Genomic DNA, 22,800 nt, shown 5'->3' with positions numbered 1-22,800 from the left:
GTAGCCAACCTCATTTTCCACTGGGATCAGAACTAAATGGGCAGATTAGTTAGGCTCACCTTTCATAAATAGCCACCTGAAGCCACAGGAAGATTTTTCCAATCTGTTCCTTGCTGTATCTCATTCTAAAGCCCTACTATAGAAGGCCCCCTTTAAAAACAAAAAGAATTGAGACAGAAAATATGGCCAGAAGAGTCAGAGGCAGAACGTGGTGTAACTTCTGTTCTAGAAACAATTCTTTCACCTAGCATGCTTTCTGCCTTATTTCTTTCCTTACAGCGTCTCATTTTCCTGCCTGGCTGCTGCCTCTCCCTGCTCCTATTTCTTCTTCCCGGCTTCACCCTCCCTTTCCATGCCTGCCCTTCCTCAGTTGCTCCTCATGTTCTCGAGTTCCCAGATGGCTCTGTCTTCTCAAGTTGCTGGTGTTCACCTCCTTCTCTTCTTTCCTACTTTTCTGGAATCCTACCTTTCAGGGTTGCAGTCATGCTGATGACCACTTGGTAATTTCTATTGCTCTTCTCCCTGTGGGCTCCTGCTCTCTCCCCACATGGAGACATCATCACTAAGGGGACAAGAATGATGGAGCCATAACTCAAGTCCCACAAGAAGACTTCTCACAGTGGGACTTGAGTTATGGCTTAAAGAGAGTTGGGAACTATCCCCAAAGACTGCAGAATAGCTTGTCTAACACAAAGATTTGGTTGTCCCTACTTGAAGGATAGCATAAGCTGTGATTTGGGCCTAGAACAAATCCATTCTTTCACAGATGTGAGATTGGAAAACCAAGGACCAAGCTGAAGCTACCATTTCTGACTCAGTCAAGAAAATAAAAATTAGAGGAGACCAAAATGGTTTCTTAAATGGAGATAGTGTTTTGTTTTGTTTCTCATTTTTCCTTTGGGTGATCATTGTGAAAAATAAAAAGAGGTTATAACTTTGATGTTCCCATTAATAGGTTCTTCTTCTGAGACAATTCATCACTACCCGAGCACCTTCCCTACAAATCACACAAAAGCCACCAAGAATTCAGAAATCACACATATCTGTAAGAAGCAAGATCATGGATTGGTTAATAGTGTGAATGCTAGAGCCAGACTGGTTGGATTTACCCACCCTCAAGTTGTGGGATCTGAAGCAGATTACTTAACCTCTCTGTACCTTAGTGTCCTTCTCTTTGAAACAGATGATCATGGTACCACCTCATTTGCCTGAGTGTAAGAATTTAATTCAGTGTGCTTTCTTGATACAAAATAAGCATCATATAATAATAATTACTGTTGTTATCACATCATAATATTCATTTATTGAAAGCCTGTGCCTAGACTAGATAACAAAGAAGAGTTGTAAGATGCAGTCCATACCCTCAGGTAATTCACAATCTCATTAAGGAGGTGACTATCCAGTTAAGCCATGGCACTCTATTTGATCAGATTAGGGCAACTTGACAGGCCACCCCTCCAGGGGGCTTTAGAGTTAAGGGAAGGATACTCAGAGGGCTGCCCAAGGAGTCTTAAATGCAGTGTGAGGGTGACTGATGAAGAGAGCCAAAAAATGTCAGACTTTGTCATCTACGAACATGGGAAGCCTTTGGGAAAAATTCAGTTCTCTGTGACGTGACGGGACCATATTGTTCATTCTGCTTCTATTCCCATCTCCTCATCATTTACCTGAGTCCTAGCCCAGTCCTGTGTCTCCAGCTCTAGAGTGAGAGTACTGCAGAATGCTTTCCTATAAATGAACCTGTGTACTTGTTCTATCACTGATCTCCCAGCACGAGCGTCCTCCCTCGTCTTCACACATACACACACCCATACACATACTTGGCTGTGAGCTTGACTTTGCCCTTAGAGGCCTGGGTTCTTATGACTGTTATTTTCACCCTTCATAAATGCCCTGGACCACGCTTGCTGTCAGTTCATATGGTGGAAGCCTGCTGCTTGGTCCCTAACACGCGATCTGACTTGACCTCCCCTAGATGTGACAGGTGGCAACATCTGGCATATCTCTCTAGGGATAGCAGGAGCTTATGGGTACAGCACACTTAAAGTAATGTCAGCAAATGTTTCAGCATCCTGTAACTGCCTTTGGAAAAATTGCAAACTGCTTTGCAAATGCTGACTAACCCCAATTAGAGTTTTGAACCAGGCCTGCCTGCAGAGGAAGGATTACGTATAGATATTGTAATAGGTGGGTGTGTTTGTGTGTGTGAAAAGACTTTGAGCACACATCAAGAAACAAATCTAGGTGGGGAAAACCTGTGATCAAATTTCTGTACTTCATGTGTTTGGTTAAGCAGGAATCTTGCTACTTTCTCACTTGTTTACTTAAATATTGGAAGAGCTTTAGATTGTATTGCCAGACCATTAGAATCAAACATTATACAGGAGAATGGCATTTCTAAGAGAAAGTGGGTTGGGCTGTGGAGCCCTGTGTTGCTGTTAAGGGGGACATCTAGGCTGTGTTTTCTGGGAGACACAGGTAGTCTTTTCATGAATTCATTGTCTACTAGGCAGACTAAGAGAATAACAGTTTTTTTTTTCAGTTACTCTATAACTGTTGGCTATAACATATCCTTTCTTCTCAAAGGATATTTTATCAGTATTTTTTTCTGTACCAATCTAACAGTATCAAAATAAAGGAGAAAATAGGACTCATTTGTGCCCAGTAATTGAAATGTTTTGGAATGCAGCAATAGTCTGCAGTAATGATAGAACTGAAAAATTCCTAGACTCTGTCAGACTGGGATGAATATTTTATGAACATGTATGATTTGAAGGCTATGTACTGAAAGCAGTATTCTTAAAAGTGCAATTGAAACTAGATTAAAAAAAAAAAGCCAAACAGCAAAAGGTAAAAACAGGGTTTGTACCCATCCTCCCTAGGTTTGAGTTCAGATCCTGACAGGAAGTGAGTGCCCATATGGATCCTCATGAAAATTTTGTGAGCATGTTGTATTAATTTGACTAAAAAAAAATTAGTGCCTGTGTACTCCTTTTGCTTTTTCCAGTTTCCATTACCCATGTAGAAAACTGCATTTGTTTAAAAGAAAATTAAGTCACAAAATATTTATTGAGTATCCTTTTGTGCCAGCATTTGTGTTAGATAAAATGATTATAGAGATGAATAAGACTCTTCTTTCTGATTTTCATGAGATTATGATCTTAGAAGAAAGCTAAAATTCAAACATGAAAGAAAAGAATGCATAGTATAACACTCAGGAAACCAATGCCCAATTTTATTACTAGTAGTAAGAGAAAAACTTGATAAACTGGGCTTCGAAGAACAGGTGACCTTTGCATTGAGCTTGGAAAAGTGACAGGAACTAGATCTTAATGTACCTCGTATGCCATACTAAGATTGAACATTATCCTGAAAGCAAAAAGCAGCCACTGAAAGACTTGGTCAGGTGGAAGCCTGTAAGATAACTGTATAAAAGTGAAATGAAATATAATGACCCATCAGTTATTAGACAGAGTGAGGGTTAAGGTGAGAAAATCATTGTTTCTTTCACTCTATACAACATGAGTGTGTTAATTTCCTTACATATGCCAGGCTCACTACCAAGTACTGGTAATTCGATGATGATTGATACAGACATAGTCCTTACCTTCAAAGAGTTTACGGTCTAGTTGGAGAAATGGATATTTCATCAATTAGTTATAACATGCCATGTAGGAGAACTGTGGGAGTATAGGTTACAGCTGGAAGAAGATATAGGCTCCTTAGTAAGTCTTTGGAGGCTTCCTGGAGGAAGTCATGAGAAGCCAAACTCTGGAAGATACACAGGAACTAGTCCTCCAGATAACAGTATTCTGGGTTGGGCAGCAGATTACAATATAGGTGATGACCTTCAAGAGAGACAGTGGCCATTAATGAACCAAAATAATTTATCATAGTTGTACCAAAGTTTATAAGGAAGAGAGTGGCTGGAAATAAAGGTACTTAGAGGTCCAGTAAAACATGTTAAAGGGATTTAGTTTTATCTTCACAGGAATGTAAGGAGATTTAAGCAGGTGAATAACAAGGTCAACTTTGTGTTTTAGAAAGATCTCTCTGGCTGCAGCACAGAATGTGTGGAACCAGGAAGAACTGTGGCCAAGGGGACGAATTGGGCTGCTGTTGAGGTCATTCAAGTGGGAGGTGACCTGAACAAGAGAGTAAAACCATAGGCTAAGAAAAGGGACAGACTCTGGAGACATTTAGAAGGAAGTATCAACAGGCCATGGTGATTACTTGGAGTGTTAACACTTGGATAAGTGGTTAAGTGGGAGGAAGTGGCATTCCCAAGGACACTAGCACAGGAGAAGCAGCAGGTTTGGAGTGGTGGAAGAAACAGATACACTTAGCCTGGGCCATGCTGAGTTTGAGGTACCTGTGGGACATTTCAGAATGAGAGGACACAGGTAGAGCCCAGGGGGGGTGATTCAGAACTGAATCTTACATTTCACAGTTTGTATGTTCCCTGCCCTCACCTATCACTACTATTACATTTAAGATCAGAGGGGTTGAGTTTAAAGCTTGTACCCTTATTTATTTTATTTCATTTTAGATTTCAACTAAAATTTTACTTCTTTCAGAAAATCTATCCTGAATTTTAAGTCCCAGAGAGGAGAATTTCCAGTTTGTCTCTTCTGCATGAGTTCTGTTATTTCTTGTTTATTTCTCCAGTCATATTGGAAGCTTGGAGGTGAGCATGGGAGTTAGCTATGTGTGCCAGTCAGTTCTGAAATGGGAACCTTTTGTTACTTTTACCTCAGTCATCAATACTGTTGATTTCACACATTGATGTACAGAATTGTACCAAACGACTCAATAAAAGCAAGAGAATTTTGTAGTAGAACATTTAATTTAATTTTTTCTCTCACCCTAAACCTCAGCATCATTTTTATAGGTTAAACAATGAAATGTGGTTAAATAGATATTGTCATCTAGAACTGAGACATTTCCTCAGGGAATGCCCAAGTGTCCCTCCTGAGGGGCTACTTGACAAAAGACGATGCCATCTGTTTTGGAGATGGCAGAATGAACATTAGCAGAATAGAGGAAGAATTTCTTATTAATGAATCATCTCCACAATATCTTTTGGGGTATGGGGTTCAGGGTCTATAGAACACTTGAGGAAGAAGTGAATCTTTTGAAAAGAGAATAGAGACCACCCATATGTGGAGGGATTTCAAGTACCTCCCATTACCGGCATTGAAAACCCTTGACTTGAATGAATCATAGGCTGTGGGGTTTGATTTGGGGGCTGCCTATGGTGACTGAATAATTCTTGTACCCTTCAGAATCCTGGAGAGGTTTGCTGCCCTCTTGGTACCTCCCAGGACACCTCAGGGCAGGAGTGAGGGCTTCGGAGAGAGGCCTTTAACCAGAGAAGCTCTGCTTGCATTTGTTTCATGCATAAATATTTCATTTGAAAATATCATCAGTCTGAAAGCACCTGGAAACTTCCCATGTACTCCACTTAACCTGTCCAGCCAGGTGGGGGTAAAAGCAAGACCCAAGACTGATATCTATCCTCAGGCAGTGGATTGCTCACTAGCTTCTCCACACATAAAAATGAACAAGTTGATCAATATCCTCTGCTTCTAGGAGTCCTGCCTTCCACATTGCTTTGTTGTATTGTGGGTAATTACAAATTCAATGGGCAACTGATTAAAAATTAAATTGGCCACATGGCTCTCTTAGATTTTGCTGGCAGTTTGGTGGTTATTATTAACACTCTCCCACATGCCTCATGGAAAAGAAGGCTGAGAGGTGAAGTTTGTCCCTATGGATTGACAGGAAGGTTTAAAGATGTTGTTCTTCGGATGGAAGACTACTAAATGGTCCCTCAGTCTGGTTCTGGGACTCCAGGCTGGCTCATTTTGAATATGCTAAATAGGCCTCAGCCTTTCTGCACTTGTTAATAGGGAGTCAAAACCCCTACAAATGCTGTGGTTTTTTTCCAAGGACCTAATTTAAATGTGTGAGATGAGAGGTCCCAAGGAGAGGTTATTAGAAAATAAATTACGTAGGTATAAATTTCAGGGAATCTACTCTCTGGGATTTTTTAAATTGTTCAGTGCAATATTTTATTATAGCCCTCTTTTTAGTCATCCCTTCTGATTTATTTTTGTACTCTGTGTTTTCTGACACTTTTCCTCTTCATTGACCCAGATAACTCAAGCTAGAAGGACAAATGGAGATAAATGGATCTAGGGGTAAACAGGTGCTGGGAGTGAAAAGGTAGGGAGAGTGAACTCTACCTGTGTAAAGGAGATGAATGGAACAGAGAAGTTTGGAAAATGATCAGGACATCTATACTTACCAGCTTTAGGCAGCCCCCTGTGCATCAGTTCATTCAGATATTCGTGACTTTATTTATTCGATATTTATGTATTAAATACCTTCTATATGCCAGAAACTTACCAAACCTGGAGATATGGGCATGAATTAGACATTATCCTGCCCTTAAAGACTTACAGTCAGGTGGTCCAAAGTTCATCAGGTAGGAACTAAATGCCCTGGAAGCACAAAGCAAAGAGCAGTTAAATTGGCATGCTGGAGTCAGGTGACTCAAACTAATGATTGTGAGCTGGTCACATATAGGTAATTAAAATGTGAAGAAGCCTAGGAACAATAGGATAGTTCCCAAGGATAGTAAGGCTTCTTTGTTTTTTAAACAAATCTGACAAGAAGAACCTAGAGGAGAAAAAGCTTATTTGGTTATCATGGTTTTAGAGGTTTCAGTTCAAAAATGACCAACTTCACTGCTCTGGGCCTGAAATGAGGCAGCAAATCATGGTGGAAGGGCTTGGCAGAGGATAACAGGACAGAGCAATCCAGAGGCAGAGAGAGAGCTCTGTTCACCAGAGACAAAGTATATGCCCCAAAGGAACCCCCAGAGAATAACTCTTCCAGTGACACCCTACCTGCCTACAGTTCCCACCCAGTTAAACCACTCTAGTGGATTAAGGCACTGAGGGAACACCTTATATTTGAAACCATAACAGCCTCCATAGCTAACTGTAGAAATGATAGGTGAAAGAAATGGAAAAGACCTGGCAAAACACACCTATACTGGATTGTTTCCAACATTGCACCGAGTACTTGATCTTTGTTTTGTAACCTCTAGGGAGCCAGAGGCAATGTAGGACCCAAAGAAAACCCCAGAAGGAAATATAATGTCCTTTTTATGACTTCAGTCTTTGAACTTCTCTTTTCTCTACCATAATGCCCTCCTTTCTAATACCCACCCCCACTTCACTTGGCCACTTATAATTCATCCTGTAAGAAGCAGCTCAGAATGGACTTCTATGCATGTCTCCTTTACAGGTGGGATAGTGTCACCCACGGGGACTGTTCTCTGTCTCTCTGCTAGGCACAGCAGTGTTTTGTCGTCTCTGTACAATTGGTGTCTGGCTCAGAGTGAGAACCTTATGGAAAAAATGGAGGTAGTCTGAGAGGCAAGGAAGAGAGAGACATGGAATCTTGAAATGTCTACAAAGGACTTATGCATAAAGAACAGATATTTTCAGGTAAGTTAAGAAAGCAAGTAATAATGCCTAGGATGAGACACAATCTTGTAACAGCATTGAAAAATCTTAAGGTGTCCTAAGGCTTTTAAAATAAGAAAACTACAATGATAGTAATAACAAAAGTAAAAGAATAGTCTTCTTAATCACACTTGTATAGGTGTCCAATATTGCTTTACTTGATGTATGTAAACCCTGTTAATCCTATAATAACCCAGTGATGTAGGTATTCTTGTTAACCCCATTTTACAGATGAAGAAATTGAGGCACAGAGAAGTTAAACAGATTGAAAAAGTCCTGATAATAATGCTAGAACTGTGAAGATTAGCCTTACCAAATTTATTTAATTGCATTAAGTAAAGGACATTTTTTGAGTTGGAAATTGACCTAGTGTTCAGCTATAACTTCAGCACTTTTAGTTGGTTGTAATAAAAGGCAGTATTCTTTTCATCTGAAGGCTTTGTTTCCATGCCAGGGCTCTTCTGCTGGAGCACCCATGAGGATGGTTATGTTTGAAGGACTTCCTGCTGACCTGGTCTGGCTGAACAAGTGCCCTCTTTTTTTTTTTTTTAAGACCAGACATCTAGGAGGCTTTTTATTGACTTGCAACAAAAGCAGCCTACTGGTTTAAGTGGTCTGTGTAGTAATCACCCAGCAAGGCTCTAGCAGAGGAAAAATCTTTTGCCTCTGTTCAAAAAAATCAGCATGAGGCATTAGCAGGTGGGCAAGCTCCTCAGAACACTGGTCTTTGAGAGTGGGTGTGTTTCTACTCACTGTCCCTGCTGAGTGTAATGTACAAATTTCCTTTAAACCTATCATTCCATGTAATTTAGACTGTGACTTATTGTATTTTCCCTTTCCTCTGTCAGAGCACTGGGCTTAGCCGTTCATTTATAGGAAGGAAGAAAGACCCTTCTTGTCCTTAAGGGGATCTGCTGAAAAGCATCTTTCTATCTTGGTTATTCTTCAGTTTGTCAAATGAATCTTAAAATAACCCTGCACTGTGAAATATTTCAGCCAATCTTCATGATAACAAAGGTGGATTATCTTCTCAAAGCCCCCATGATATATCTTATTAAAAATGACCACAAAGTAGCGAGCCCCAGCCTTTAGAGTAAAGGAAATTGTGACATAGAAACTAAACAAGCAACGAGCTTCCAGCCAATGCATTTGGTGAATGTAGGGTAGACCCAGCGTCAGTGGACAGGAAAATGTCACTGTGAATCTGGAGGAGAGGAAAGAATTTCTCCAGCAATTTGATGAAATTCTGGATGATCAAAAAAAGAAATAACAACCTGTTTTGGAAATGATTTGAGGGCTTTTTTTTTTTTTTTTTTGTATATACGATGAGTTAAATCTAAAGCACATTTTCAGTTTAAGTGTGGTAAGTATGAAAGAAACATTTCTTTGCAATCATTAATAGTCCTTGTTAAATAAGGTCATAAATCCCTTTAATGAGTAGTTAATAAACTGGAAGCATCCAATTCAGGATAGAAGAGACCCTAAGGCTCATTTTATCTACCTTCCTAAGTTTAGAAATGGAGAAGCTGAGCTCTGAGTATGAATTTGCAAACCCAAGTTTAAATAAGTACCAAAGCAGAACCAGCACTGGGACCAAGGTTCTGAGCAGTGGAATTACAAAGGAAATGTTTACTCAACTGAAAGAAGGTTAGAGTGCCCTCGTGTGTCCCTATATAGAAATTCTTCCAGTCTTTACAAAATTTAAATAGCTTTAGTCAATTTTCTCTGTATTGGGATGAAGGCCAGGCATTTAGCTCTAAAGAAAAACCTTGGGATGTTATCAAAAGTAGATGAGCATGTATTTGACTTACTTAATCAGCAAGGATATAGAAGAAATTATGTCATCCCTAGAGAATCTTTATGTGGATTTGAGTCTGACAGACCCAGATATCTATCCTAGGTGGCCACTTGGAATCTTTGCAACCCTGAGCTAATCCCAGACTCTGTTTCCTCATCTATAAAATGCAGGCATGTAACCACTGCCTTGCAGGATTGTGGGAGAGATCAGATGAGATGATGTAAATAAAATGCCCAGTCTGGCATGTGTTAAAAACATTCAATAAACTGAAGTCGTTTTAGTTAGTTTCAGACAAGAGCCCCTGCCAGGGGTCACCAGCAAGATAATGTAGAAATCTGGGGTACAAACATTGGGGAGGGAAACCGAGTGTCTTTTAATTCTTAGGTGGAAAAGCTTCCATGGGCACTGGAGGCAAGGAAAAGAAGAGACCATTTTTGAAGAAATGCATGCTGAATATGTGGTTCCTCCAAAACAATTTCTCTTTCAAACAGGGAAGTTTCAGTGGTACTTGGCCATATGGTATTCCCACAGATAGAAACTCTTTCAGAGGTAACACCTGATCTCTAGCACAAAAGGTCTAGCAGTTAAAAAAAAGAAAAAAACACCATATATGAAGGAAAATTTTTGAAAACTAGGTCCTATTTATGTCATTGTTCCAGTTCTTTTAGGAATCTTAATTTATTGTGAAGCAAACCATATTATAATCGATAAAAATAGAGGTACAAAACAATAGCTGGATGGATTCATCCTTTAATTTTCTTCAACTCTTTATGACATAAGCTATCACAGGTAAAGCATTCGGCAAAATTGCAGTAAATCAAATCTTTTTAGCCCAGTGAACTTTCAAAGGTTTCCCCACCACCACCCCGGCCCCAGTAGCTCTCAGAGCTATCCCTTTCGTACATGTGGGAGGAAAATATCATTATTTATGATACAAGGAGACTTGACCTTTAAATGTCAGTGCAAGTGTAGAGTCTGGCCATTCCATCTGTATCTTCCACCCCCTTATTGGAGAATTGCAGGAAATAGTCCGATGGTGTATAAATGGTAGGGAGGGAGGGGTAAGAGAAACACAACAAGGGGGCCACCATCTTTTTGTTACACAACCGGGAAAAGTAAAGAAAGAAATGGGCTGGCTTCTGTTATCCAAATACATGTTCAGGTACAGCAGTCCCAGAGAGGTTTGTGTAGATTATTGTCCTTCCAGAGCAGATTTTAAAAGACTTCTCAGAGTTTGCAGGCCTCACTTCTGAGTCCCAGTAGCTCGCTCTCCCTTTCTGGTAATCTGTTACCTTGAAATAAGGCACACACAGTACATGAGATGAGGCATGCATTATTTATAAAAAGCTCCTCATCAGAGTCATCTATAGCTGTGGAGCCACAGAGCTGGAGCCCCTGGTCTTGGTGGTGCAGATCTGCCTCATTCTAGCCACCAGAGTGCTCCTCTGGGCAGAGTAAAGCTCCAGCTGGGCTCCTTTTGTGGTCGTGAATGGTGAGTCAACTAATGAAAAGACATTCCCTGCCTCATTTTTGAAGATCTCCTATATGTGCAGATTAACTGAACAATGCATTTTCTGGCCATGGCTGTAGTATTCGTGAAATGCCATTCCTGTTGTTCATCTCATTTTCTACTGTGCTCTTTTGTTCCTTTATTTTGTACATCTGATTTCTCCTTAGAATGCCCCTAACTCTGTACATCTTGCTTACCTGTGTTTATACTTCTGGACCCTGTGAGAGGGTTCTAATACCAGTACACCCAAATAAATAAACAAATAAGGGCTTTCCCTTACACTTTCCTACCTTCTTCTCCCCTTTGGGTAGCACAACCCTCTTCCCCAGCTAGATTGGCCTCTGCCTGTGGACTTTTGTCCAGGTACCAGGTGAGACAATGCCAGGAGGGAAGATCTGAGAAAGCAGAGCTCCTGGTGGGATGGGGCCTCAAAACAGAGTTGGATTGAGACACCTGCGTTCTTCAGACAGCTTAATAACAGGGCACCCTTTTAAATTGTCACTTTAAAAATATTCATCCATCTTTTAGTGAGAAACACAGAAGTGAAATTGCACTGTATCTATGAGAACTCTGCATTCGGTTTGTCTCCTCTTGGGACTCTGTTTCCTTAGTCCTACATCCCCCTATCAGACCCCCTTTCTTTGCCCCACTTCCAGTCTCAGTTTCCGCAGCCTTTACTCCTAGTGGGTGGGCTTCTCTCCCCTTCCTCCCCAGAGCTGCTTAGGTGTTTCCAAGCTTCTGTCTCCAAACTTGTGTGCACTACCCAGTTATTAATACTGGTTCAAGTGTGTCAAAAGCTCTTAATGCCAGAGATGAATATTTCGCTTGTGCTTAGCAAACAGAAGATACTACAGTTACCAGGATTCACTCTGCTTAGAGGAGAATGGGGATTAGAAATGGCTTGTTTTCTCTTATCACATGTTCTTGTTCCAGATAAGGCATTTACTATGCACATTCAAGAGAGCATTTTTGTTTTTTAACATGCCCATTTTGTAAGAAGTCATGGGTAAAAATCTTCATTAACTGGCCCCAGATTTGTGGTTTGTTCCAGCAGTTTTTTTACATCCCTGCTACACTGATTCCCTCTGTCCCTGCTCTGCTTGTGTGCCCCTTCACAAGGACATATGAAAGCCCCCAGTCCAACAGAGCTGGCCCCTGTCCTGAGTCAGGAAAACCCTGGAAGGGAGGGCCTCCACTGGGGGTCAGGGCCTGACCACCAGCAACCTGGAGCCCAGCTGGACCAGTGCTCTCTGAAGGGCCTCAGATGTGGCCCCACATAGTTCTCGTCACCACCTAATCTGAGTGCACACTCATGCAGAGAGAGTGAGCTGTGCCCAAATGAGTGAGAAATGCCTGAATTGCACTTCTTCCAGAAACCTTGCCTTGCTGACTGACACATATTGAGACATTTGGAGTCATTTGTAAATTTAGTCATTTTTCAACAATGATCTCTCCAAACCTTGGGAAAATTGCCAGATTTTTTAATCACATGATTTTGAGTGGGAAGGTTTGACTGCTTTCATTTTAGTACATTTGGTTTTTGTTTTTCAACTTCTAAAAAAAATTATACATCACTAAAATGCAAGCACTTTTAGTGAGATAACGTTGAAGACTAAATCTCATTTTGCAGTCCATTTTCTAAAAAATAATGTTGAGAGATTATTTTAATAGAAAGTCTATGAAGACAGAATCTTCTGTTCTCTGTATAAATCAAAGCATAAATTCCTTTTATTCTCTCAGAAAAAAAAAAAAACTTTAAAATTGCTTAATAAGCAACCAGGCCTTCATCTCTGAAACTCAAAAGTTGGACTGACAATATGAGGTAGAGCCATTATCCTACCTAGCCTCTCAGTTTCTGATTCCAATTCCATTTGGGGTGTGTTCTCCTTTCTTTACCTCCTTAAGAGATAGGAGCAAATTACTCTCTTTCTTGGACTTACACACTTAATATCTTTTCTTTCTATAGCACAGTGTAGCCTTCTCTTCTGCTGTCTGCACTGATCATCTTCCAGGCCACTTGAGCCTTTGCTATTGCCCAGACACCTCCTGGTAGCCAGCATCATATGAATGACCCAGCTTTACTAAAGCGTGAGCAAGTTTTCAGTCTTTGGCCTGTTTTTGTTGTTGTTGTTGTTGTTTTTGCACTGGACAGGGTCTTTGCAACTAAAATCTTAATTTGCCCACAATATAGAATTTGTACTTAACTGTGTGTATTTTACATTAATTTAGAAGAAATAAATTTAACATTCAGTGCAGTTTTGTGCAGCATCAGCTTCAGTGGGTAACTGAAAAATCTACTGTACCAGGTGATTTTTTTTCCCCCAAACTGCCTGTATTACTCTGGCCTCCCATAACACATATGGTATAGGCTAACAGCCAGGGAAAGAATATGCAAATTATAAATTAGGAAACCTAAAATTCAGACTGATAAAATAGAGAAACCCTAATGGAACTCTCTATTTCTAATAGAAAATATATACATATCAAGTACATGTTTTTAGCCCAAACTTGTAATGGAACATACCATCTTAATTTCTACAAAAATAATATGATTAAATCCTGATAAAAATATGGGGTTTATGTGGTGCTTAGGGGACCCTATCAAAAATGGTCCTAGAATAATATTTGCCTCTAAAATGTTTTTAGAGAAAAATTAATAATATCTATTAGAAGTTCTATCAAATATTTTAGAGAACTAGATTTGTTCATTTCTCTTAAAGATACTTTTTCAAATAAATAAAAAGTGGTATTTTTCCCTTAAATAATAGGGTTTTTGGGGGGTATTTCATTTCAGATGGCCCAGTTTTATACATATACATATAGACATGCACATAAATACTTTAATTGAGAGAACATTAGTTCTAACAGCTCTATAGATATCCCTGACTATCCAAACTCTACCTATCTAAACATTTGCTATAACACTTATGTTTTACTGGGAATTCACTGTCTGAATTTTTTTTAAAAAATCTCATTGCAGTCAGTTCACATGCATGAGCTAACTAAAACATTTAAGTTGCAGGTGCATCCAGGCCAGAAGGTGGAATAAAAAATGTATTGCATCCTTATTCTGCTGTTTTCCCAGTAGGCTAGAGTTCTGCATTAGTGCTCTCAACTTGTCACATTATTAAGTGAAAATGTCTTCCAAAAAAAGCAAAAAGACTGTGAATAAAATGGGCAAAGTCAAGAAGCCTCAAAAACCCATACTTGCAAAGAAAAACAGGAAGTGATAAAGCATGTTGAGAAAATACAGAAAAGTTGTTCAAAATAAATCCAGAAGAGATGTTTGAGTGTTTTAATGATATTTGTGAAAACTGTTAGGGTGCTTTTTTCCTCCCATAAGCTGGAAAGACATTACTGGGTTTTTTTGTTTGTTTCCATTTTAAATAATGGATTATGTAGACTTTTACTCTCCAAAAATCTTCTATCCAACATGTTTTTTTCAATAGGTTAGATTTGTTTTTCTATTTTTTAAAATATTTAAATCCCTTGCAGATGTCTGATTCTATCGTTAAAAAAAAAAAGGTTCAAGAACATTCTTGGAACTCTTTTTCCTACACTCTCAAATCATGATTATTTCCAATTATGGACCTAGGAACAGACTGAACATCATTTATAAGTTTTGTTTTAGTGCTAATAGAAACTTTAATTGTATAATACTGTGATCTGAAGTTGCTTCCTTTGATATTGATTTTAACCTAAAATAAATCACTTAAACTTCAGACTTCTTTTTCCCAGCTGTAAATGTTAATTGTCATGGCAGTATCTAAATATAAATATTTACTGAAGTTTCAATTATTTATTTCTCTGATAGTATCATCCAGGTAGAAGATGACAAATTCTTTAATAATAGGTTATGTTATTATTTTAATAATAGGTTATGTTTGAGCCCATTCTGTTGGCCAGGGAATCTTCCAAGTGCTTTCCTGACTTGATTCATTTAGTCTTCACAATAAACCAATGAAGTTAGTACTGATGTTATCCCTATTTCGCAGATGAGGAAACAAAACACAGTATTTCAGTTATGTAGCTAGTCAATAGGTTAGGAATTCAAGCAGCCTGGTACCAGACCCTATGCTCTTAACCACTGTGAGAACTCTCCACTTAGCTTCTTCTGAGCTGAGGTAGTTCACTAAATTAGTCTCAGGGCTCATCATTTGTAAATTTCTGCTTCCTAAGCTGATATATATAGACTGCTAGTCTGGGTCCTTTGGGGCTGAGAAATGACTTCTTGGTCCCAGAGATGACAACTGGGAATACCTTAGAGATAACTAGAAAAGGGAAGAACTGAAAGGTTCCCAGCCTACTAGTGTTCTGGGGCAGGAAATGAGAATAGAACTTCTTGGTAATTGGTCACCTATGGATGGAGGTCCAGTGGGAAACAGTTGCTGGAGGGATTTGAGAAACATGCCAATAAGGACAAAAAGAGGCACAGTCTCAGAGGTGAAGCCAGACAAGCCAGGGGCTCAGTCTAGGGCACTGTTTCTCAGCCTTTTGTTTATTATCACTCTGCTCAGCAGTCTTTTTAAACATCCCTATCCTGATGGCAACCCCCATGTGAAATTTTAATACTGCAGATGTACTATGTATCTATTTATGTACCTTATGCATATCTGGGCATCAGAGTAAGATATTTTTTCTCCCCACAAGAACTAATTTTTGTGATGTCAATGTTAATAGGCCAGATACCCTGAATGGTGAGAGGCACCCAGTCAAGGAAGGGGTCAGTGAGCCAGCCTGGAAAGGTGAATGGACTTCAAAGTTGAAGGCTCAGCAAAGCAGAGCAGTACTAGAGGAAGATGGAGACAGAGAGATTCTTAAACATGTCATGTGATGAGTTCTTTGACATGGGATCACCACCCCCACCTCCCTGGATGCCTCCCAAAGATGCAGTAAAGAAGTTTCCCTGAACTCCCGCCCCAGTCCTCCCTTCATGGCTTTGAGTATGATTACCACATGTTCTGATGTGCCACTGTGTTGTAATGCAGTGGATCATTTTAGGTACAGAGTGTGTGATTTGAATTCTTTTCATTTTATTTAGAAATCAGGTTCCCAAGAAGCGTACTTTAAGTTCTTTCTAATTGCATTCAGAAAATGGCTACTCTTCCAATTTGTGAGAAATGGGTAATGAAAGTGTTTTAACTAAAAACTGCTATATGCTCAATTGAGATTTCTAATCCCCAAATAACAAACCTGAGAAAGAATTAAGCAGCAATGTGCGCTCCAGATAAAGAGCAAACTGATTGTCCCTGCAACTCACAGGGCCACCTTCTTTCTTGCTGTTGACCTCTTAGATTTTCTTGTGCCCCAGTGGTGTCCAGGAAGAAATAATTGTAGCTCCAAACAAAGATCCTGGAGCCTCTTTCCACAATAACTCTCTTTCCTCAGGGCTTTGCTGCCCCAGTGACTTTCTTCTGAACTCTCCAACCAAACACACATCCCAAAGGCCCCTATTAATCTCAAGCAACCTCTTCTAATCACTGCCTAGAAGATACAGTAAGGAAAGCCAGGTCTCCCAATATCTTTTTTCTGCATTTAAAAGCTGTGATTATTCATTGAATGTGGCATTCCTAGGCAAAGGGATGGCGAAGAGAGCATCTATCTCAATATAGGAAAAGCAATCTTGTTATTTGGAGAATTGAAATCACTAGATAAGCAACCTAAGAAAGCCATATACAGAAGCCAATGAACTTGTTAGGAAAGATAAGCTTGTATTATGGCCATGGATGTCAAGCCTGGGAATGCAAGAGAATCATCTGGGGAGCTCCCACTCCAGAGAGATTCCAGATGGGATCGTGGTGGGGTTGTGTTTTTTGAAAACTCCCTCTGGATGATTCTAACATCTAAGGTTATGGATCACTGCTTTCTTTTACAAAGTGTCTTTACGTACATTAGCCAGAGGTTGGTATGCATAGAGAGGAAGAAGAAAATTTATTAATGGCTATTGATGGTCCAAGAAAATAGGAAGGAAAAAGAATAATAACTGTGTAAATAAAAAGACAGAAAACTAAATTTCCAGAAAATGGAGGGGAGAAAAAGAAACCTTTACTTTTCTATAGCTAAAAGTGGTCCTAGGATTATAGAGTATTAAGGAAGGACTTATGTCCATATATCTTACTACTTATACAATTAGTCTTCAGATGACAGCAAAAATCCCTGAGGAGAAAAGTCTGAATGAAAATAGTGATCTAATAATATCTGATGCTTATCGTTTCCTAAAACTTACAGAAGAGGAGAAAAACATTTGCTGTTAATCAAAAAATTTGTTAGGGGCTGGGGCTGTAGCTCAGTGGTAGAGCGCTTGCCTTGCACGCGTGAGGCACTGGGTTCGATCCTCAGCACCACATAAAAATAAACAAACAAAAATAAAGGTTCTTAAAAAAAGACCCTTCTCCTTTCCCTTCCTTCTTTAAAAAAAATGTTGTTAGAAAATGTCATGTTAATATTTCCATGTGCATCTTAGGGCTGTGCACATGATTTATGTGAAGATAATAACATGATTTAGCAGTGATCCTAACGGCTTTCAGATAGTTATAATTACTAACCCTGCAGGTGACAATGGCAACTGAATGGCCTCAGAAAAAGCTGAAGGATGAAGAAAATCCAGTACTGGGCTCTGGGATTGGTGGGAAATGTAAAATTGCAGTTGCAATGAGGCAGAGGAAAAGTAATTGTGATCAGAAAGTAGAAAAATCGAATGATAAGATTTTAGAAGTGGGTGGTGACTAGAGCTTAGTCTGTGACTAGAGAATGCTAGCTGTGTTCAATAAAATGCAGGCTAATCTGTCCTCTGCATATCAACCAATGAGGAACAATGAGTCAAGCACAGAAAAAAAGACCACCTTCCAGAACTTCAGTGTTGAGGATAAGGAGCTTCAGTTTATAAGTCCTTTGCCCTCTAGTTTCTAACAAATAAAGACTGGTTGATAATGCACATCATGATAGTCCAGCACTTCCTGCGTGTCAGCGTGTACCTAAGAACTTGGCATGTATTAGAATATTCACAATTCTATGACAACAGGTACTGTTGTGCCCATTTTACAGATCAGAAAAGAGATATGGAGTAAGCAATTTAATATGGGCTGTAAATTCTGGGGAGGAGATATGGACAGATTTGGGATGAGAGAATATTTTACAAAGGGTGGCAGCAAATGAGAGTAAACAGAGTCCAGAAAGAGATCTGTCTTTCTAGGTATACTGCACTCCAAGGATGCCAGGCTACATAGCGAGGTCTGGGGAAGGATGAGGCCATGAGGCACTGGAGCCATATTGGAGAAAGTCCTAACTCCCAGTTTCAGATTTTTGAACCTGATTTGGGAGACAGGAAGAAAGTGTCATAATCATAGCTGTGCCTAAAATCACTACCTTTTGATATGAACAAATTAAGAGAGCTGCTGGAGTAAAAGGATTAGGGTCCTTTTAGTCCTGATTATTCGACAGGGAATTAGTCTATCAATGAGGAGCAGCAGTCAAAGGTCGCGGGAAGAGACACGTTTGATATTTGTTGCAAAGGTCAAGTGTAAAATTTCGATAACTAGTTGGAAGAAGAGAGCTGGGGTGTGAGAAGAATTCAAATAGAATCCAAGATCTCAAGTGTGACTGGGTGATTTATTGGCCAAAATTCAGGAAAGGCACTTTGCAGAGGTGACAAGAACAGTGTGAATTGCTGACTTAAGAAATATGTAATTTGTCTTGTGTGCAAGCTGCCAGGTGGAGGACCACACTTACAAGAGTCTGAGCTAGAAAGGAAGCTTCTGGTGTCACCTACTTACAGGTGCTGTGGTCAACTGGGAGGTGTGTAATCTCTGAAGTGGGAAAAGGGAGAAAATAGAGAACATATCCTTGGAAAACATTTAAATTTGGAAATAAGAGAGAGGAAGAGGAGCAAGCAAAAGATATAGGACAGAGATGAAGGAAGAATAAGAAGCCCAGAAATATTCAGCCCTATCACTGAGTTCAAGGCAATGGAAGGCTCCAGAAAAGAGCTAGGTTGGCAAGACCTCAAAGAAGCCAAGAAGAATAAAACTATTTGGTTGATTAGAAGTTGTCAGGATCAACAATAAAAGGGTGGAAGGAAGACTTAGATGGTGAGGAGTGAATAATAGGTCAGAGCAGGAAAAGGCAGCAAGCCTGGTTGGCAGGGTTAATAAGATTTTTGACCACAAGAGGGAAAGGGAAGACAGCAGTGTTGAGGGCAAGCCAGAAGAGGGAAAGTGCTTTGTGTTAATTAAAAGAGCACCATTTAAGTCTATTTTAGACAGAGATAAGCAGACATAGAGGGTCGAGTAAAGATGACAGTCAGTGTGCTGGGTAGTAGCAGTGGAAAAGCTTTCATCGGCAGGAATTCACAGAGGATGATCCCCTAAACTATTTTCTGGCCTTGTCATTAAACAAACCAGAATGCATGGAACTGCTGTCCGTAGCAATGCCCATGCAGCCATTCTCTTAAAGAAGAAGTCAAGGACTAATGAGCAGAGTCATATTTCTCCTTTTCTGGGGAGTACATGAATTTGATTCATGTATCCCAGGGCAAGTGGGGGAATCGCTCTTGTTGTAGACTGTTTTTAAAGAGTAAAATAACTTCCTTGGAAAGAGAAGAAGGGAAGAAATTTTGATAATGAATTTGGAATGTAATGAATTTACACTGTAAAATGTAAGGATTTTTATAAGTACTGTTTGCAGATTGCTTTACATTGTAAATACTGTCTGCACAACACGGAGGAGGTCATTTTGAGCCTGTTTTTTCACAAAGTAGTTAAGTGCATGACATTGCTGGAATGTTATGTAACTCACTCTGTAATAGGCAAAAGCTGTCTAGAAAAAAAAATAAATAGAAAGACAAAAATATTGATGGTAGCTATTGAGTGATGGTTGCTTTTGACTGCTGTCAGCCTAGGTAGGGCAGCCACTATAAAACATTCAGCAAACAACCTGTCCATTATCTTATCCTATCAGGGTGGGGAGTAGGTACCAAGCACAGGATGTCAGAAAGTATGAGATGAACCAGAGAAATGATAAAGGAACAGAGTTAAGAGAGACTCAGTGTTCAAGGGGACTGTGCCTGTTCTCTCTTCTGTGGGATGAGCTGGGTACCCTGCATGTTCAGAAACGGCCCCTAGGGTCCCTTCGTTGTCACATTTCTGCACAGTCCTCAGACATGGAGAAGAGTGTTGGAGGTTGTTAGCACATCTCCCTCTGGAGTTGAAACTGGGCTCAGCATCAACAAACGAACCCCAGCGGGGATGTGTCTCTCCTCCGTGCTTGGATAATGGCTATTCCCAGATGCCCAGGGAAGAATTAAGTTCAATATGTGCCTTGTGCTGTATTACACACTGCATCCTGAACAGCTGGGCTTTTAATACAATTTAGAAAGAAGAGAACTGGCTGTTCACCACCCATATATAAGGTATTTGTAATAAATCTCTCAATGAGGAGATATAAAAATTTCTTGTTTCTGTATAGCCAAAGGAAGCAGAGCATTAGGCAAGTATCCAGTGAGTCTTATTAACAGTGATAACCAATGCGGAAGATCCAAAGGGACTTGCTCCACATTTCTATCAGTAATGGTAATTTTTTTTTATCTGAAATATGCTGGTAATTTTCTCACTTGCAAAATTCAATTTGCTTAAGGATTAATAAATACGATTTTTCTTAATACTTATTGAATCCCCTCCATGTTCTAGATGCTGCATAAAAATAGAGCATCTTCTGTCACCTGATTTTCTTTTGTTCACTTTATCTCTGAGATGATAAAATAGTAAAGCCAATGCAAAATGATTTCTATTCAAGAGAATGCAAATAATATAAAACAGTGGAATTTTATAAAAAAATTCATATTATATATGAAGTTCCTACTCTAAAATTTAGTAAAATGGAAAGCATATGACAATGAACAAGAATTTTGGTTCTCATGTGAGTGGTTTTGGTAGGGACATGGTTAGTAATGTCAGAACGAGGACGTTTTCCTCCTAGATTTGCACACAGCTACTTCTGTGTTGTCCCCAGCCTCAAAGCCAGGAACAGCCCTAAACAAATTAGCCTGCCACATGAGTTAATAGATAATAAACAGCATCAAGACTGACAATGGATAAAAAGGAATGACAAATTAAAAATAATTGTTAAAGAAAATTTCACCTGAAATATTTACTAGTAAAATAATTTCTCACCATAGTCAAAAGTACACAGATCACAGTCACTTATACTTTATACCAAAATAATTTCAGTGTTCAAGAGGATTCCTACCCTCTTGTTCTTAAGGCAGAGGAATATAATATGTAGTGGAACCATTGAATAGCAATTTCAACTATCAAGATATCAGTTTTTAAAAAAGAATACAAGATCACTAATTTGTGTTCAGTGCATCAGATTATTTGATCTGTCAAGAAATCATCCCTACTGACTCAGATTTTTACAATAGTAAAATGGCACATATACATAAAATTAAAATTTATTTATTTTTTATATTCTAAAAGCACAAAAAGGGGACTAATTCTTTAAATTCTACATTTCCTAAAATTAAAATGCCTGTCCCAGCGTTATTTAGAGACAGTGTTTTCCTGCCGTTGGTTTCAGTGACAGTGTAAATAAAGTGTATGTGCCACCATGAAGCATTTTTCTCTGAGGGGCACTTAAGCAACCTCCAGTTTCTGTGTTTGGATATTCTTCAGCAACCATCTTTGTATTTCCTAATATTTGAGTTTCTTCCCTCCACACAGCTTTCCTGAAATGAAATTACTGGATTAGGGAAATGAATATTTTAAAGCTACTGTTTCTCAACATATTTCTAAATGGCTTTCCAGTAGAGTATTTATTAATTTACCTCACACTAGCAATATGTGAGAATTATAGTGTTACCCTGGGCTTAACAAGCTGCTAATAAGACTGTATTGCTTTTATTTGCGTTTATTTCCTCCTCAGCAAGCTTGGAGAATCTTGCAAGTATCCATTTACAATGTTTTCATACATTGCGTTCTTCATTTTTGTTGCGGTCGTTTTCTTATCGGTCGGCTCCATGCTCCCAGCTCCCACCTCATGTCTTCTTCCCTTTTATTGCCTTGTCCAGGTTCCCATGATTCATTCAGCTACTGGGTGGATGAAAAGTCCCCTGTGGGGCCTGACCAAACTCAGGCTATCAAACGCCTCGCCAGGATCTCCTTGGTGAAGAAGCTCATGAAGAAGTGGTCTGTGACTCAGAACCTGACCTTCCGGGAACAGCTGGAAGCTGGGATCCGCTACTTTGACCTGCGTGTGTCTTCCAAGCCAGGGGACACTGACCAGGAGATCTACTTCATCCATGGGCTTTTTGGCATCAAGGTCTGGGATGGGCTGATGGAGATTGACTCCTTCCTTACACAACACCCCCAAGAGATTGTCTTCCTCGATTTTAACCACTTCTATGCCATGGATGAGGCGCATCACAAATGCCTGGTTCTCCGGATCCAGGAGGCCTTTGAAAACAAGTTGTGTCCAGCCTGCAGTGTGGAAAGCATGACGCTGCAAACCCTGTGGGAGAAGAAGCGCCAGGTAGGAGGGAAGGAGGCACAGGAGGGACGAGCGGTCAAGGGCACGAAGGCAGCTCTTTCTGCTTTTCCTGTGTATTCATCTGTAAAACAGCTCAACCCTGGGCTCAAAGGCTGGAAAGTGTGGGATTGTTTGGTACACTGATTCCTGAGCTCTAGGATAATTGCAAAGCTTCCCTGAGCTCTATTTCACTGGGTTAACCCCTGCCAAATATTTAAAGTTTGGCAATCTGCTTGGCATGTAAATTGACAGAAAGGCCTGCTCAGAACTAGCCCGAGGCAAAATTGTGAAATGGGCCACTAGGTCCTTACCATTATATCTTCCCAGAGGTCTGCTTTAAACCCACACTCTCAGGTCTCTGCAGATCACCCTTGCCAAGGTATTGAGTGAAAAGGAACAGTATTAGCTGACAAAGGTGTATGAAGTCATTCATC

The 22,800-nt window shown here is 39.8% G+C and overlaps 1 protein-coding gene across 1 annotated transcript in view; it reads left to right on the top strand.

Annotated features, from left to right (window-relative positions):
* The window catches only part of Plcxd2 (phosphatidylinositol specific phospholipase C X domain containing 2), a 48,210-nt gene that overhangs the window by 4,824 nt on the left and 20,586 nt on the right, over window positions 1-22,800 (top strand). Inside the window, exon 2 of the mRNA XM_046425237.2 lies at window positions 21,909-22,369. Coding sequence (XP_046281193.1) covers window positions 21,909-22,369 — 461 coding nt within the window. The remainder of the gene's footprint in view (window positions 1-21,908; window positions 22,370-22,800) is intronic.

Source organism: Marmota monax, unplaced genomic scaffold (genome assembly GCF_021218885.2).
Source record: "Marmota monax isolate L192 unplaced genomic scaffold, Marmota_monax_Labrador192_F-V1.1 WCK01_AAM20220418_F8-fsc00119, whole genome shotgun sequence".
Lineage (NCBI taxonomy): Eukaryota > Metazoa > Chordata > Mammalia > Rodentia > Sciuridae > Marmota > Marmota monax.
The sequence above is the reverse complement of the archived record's forward strand: the minus strand, read 5'-3'. Positions and strand labels throughout refer to the sequence as shown.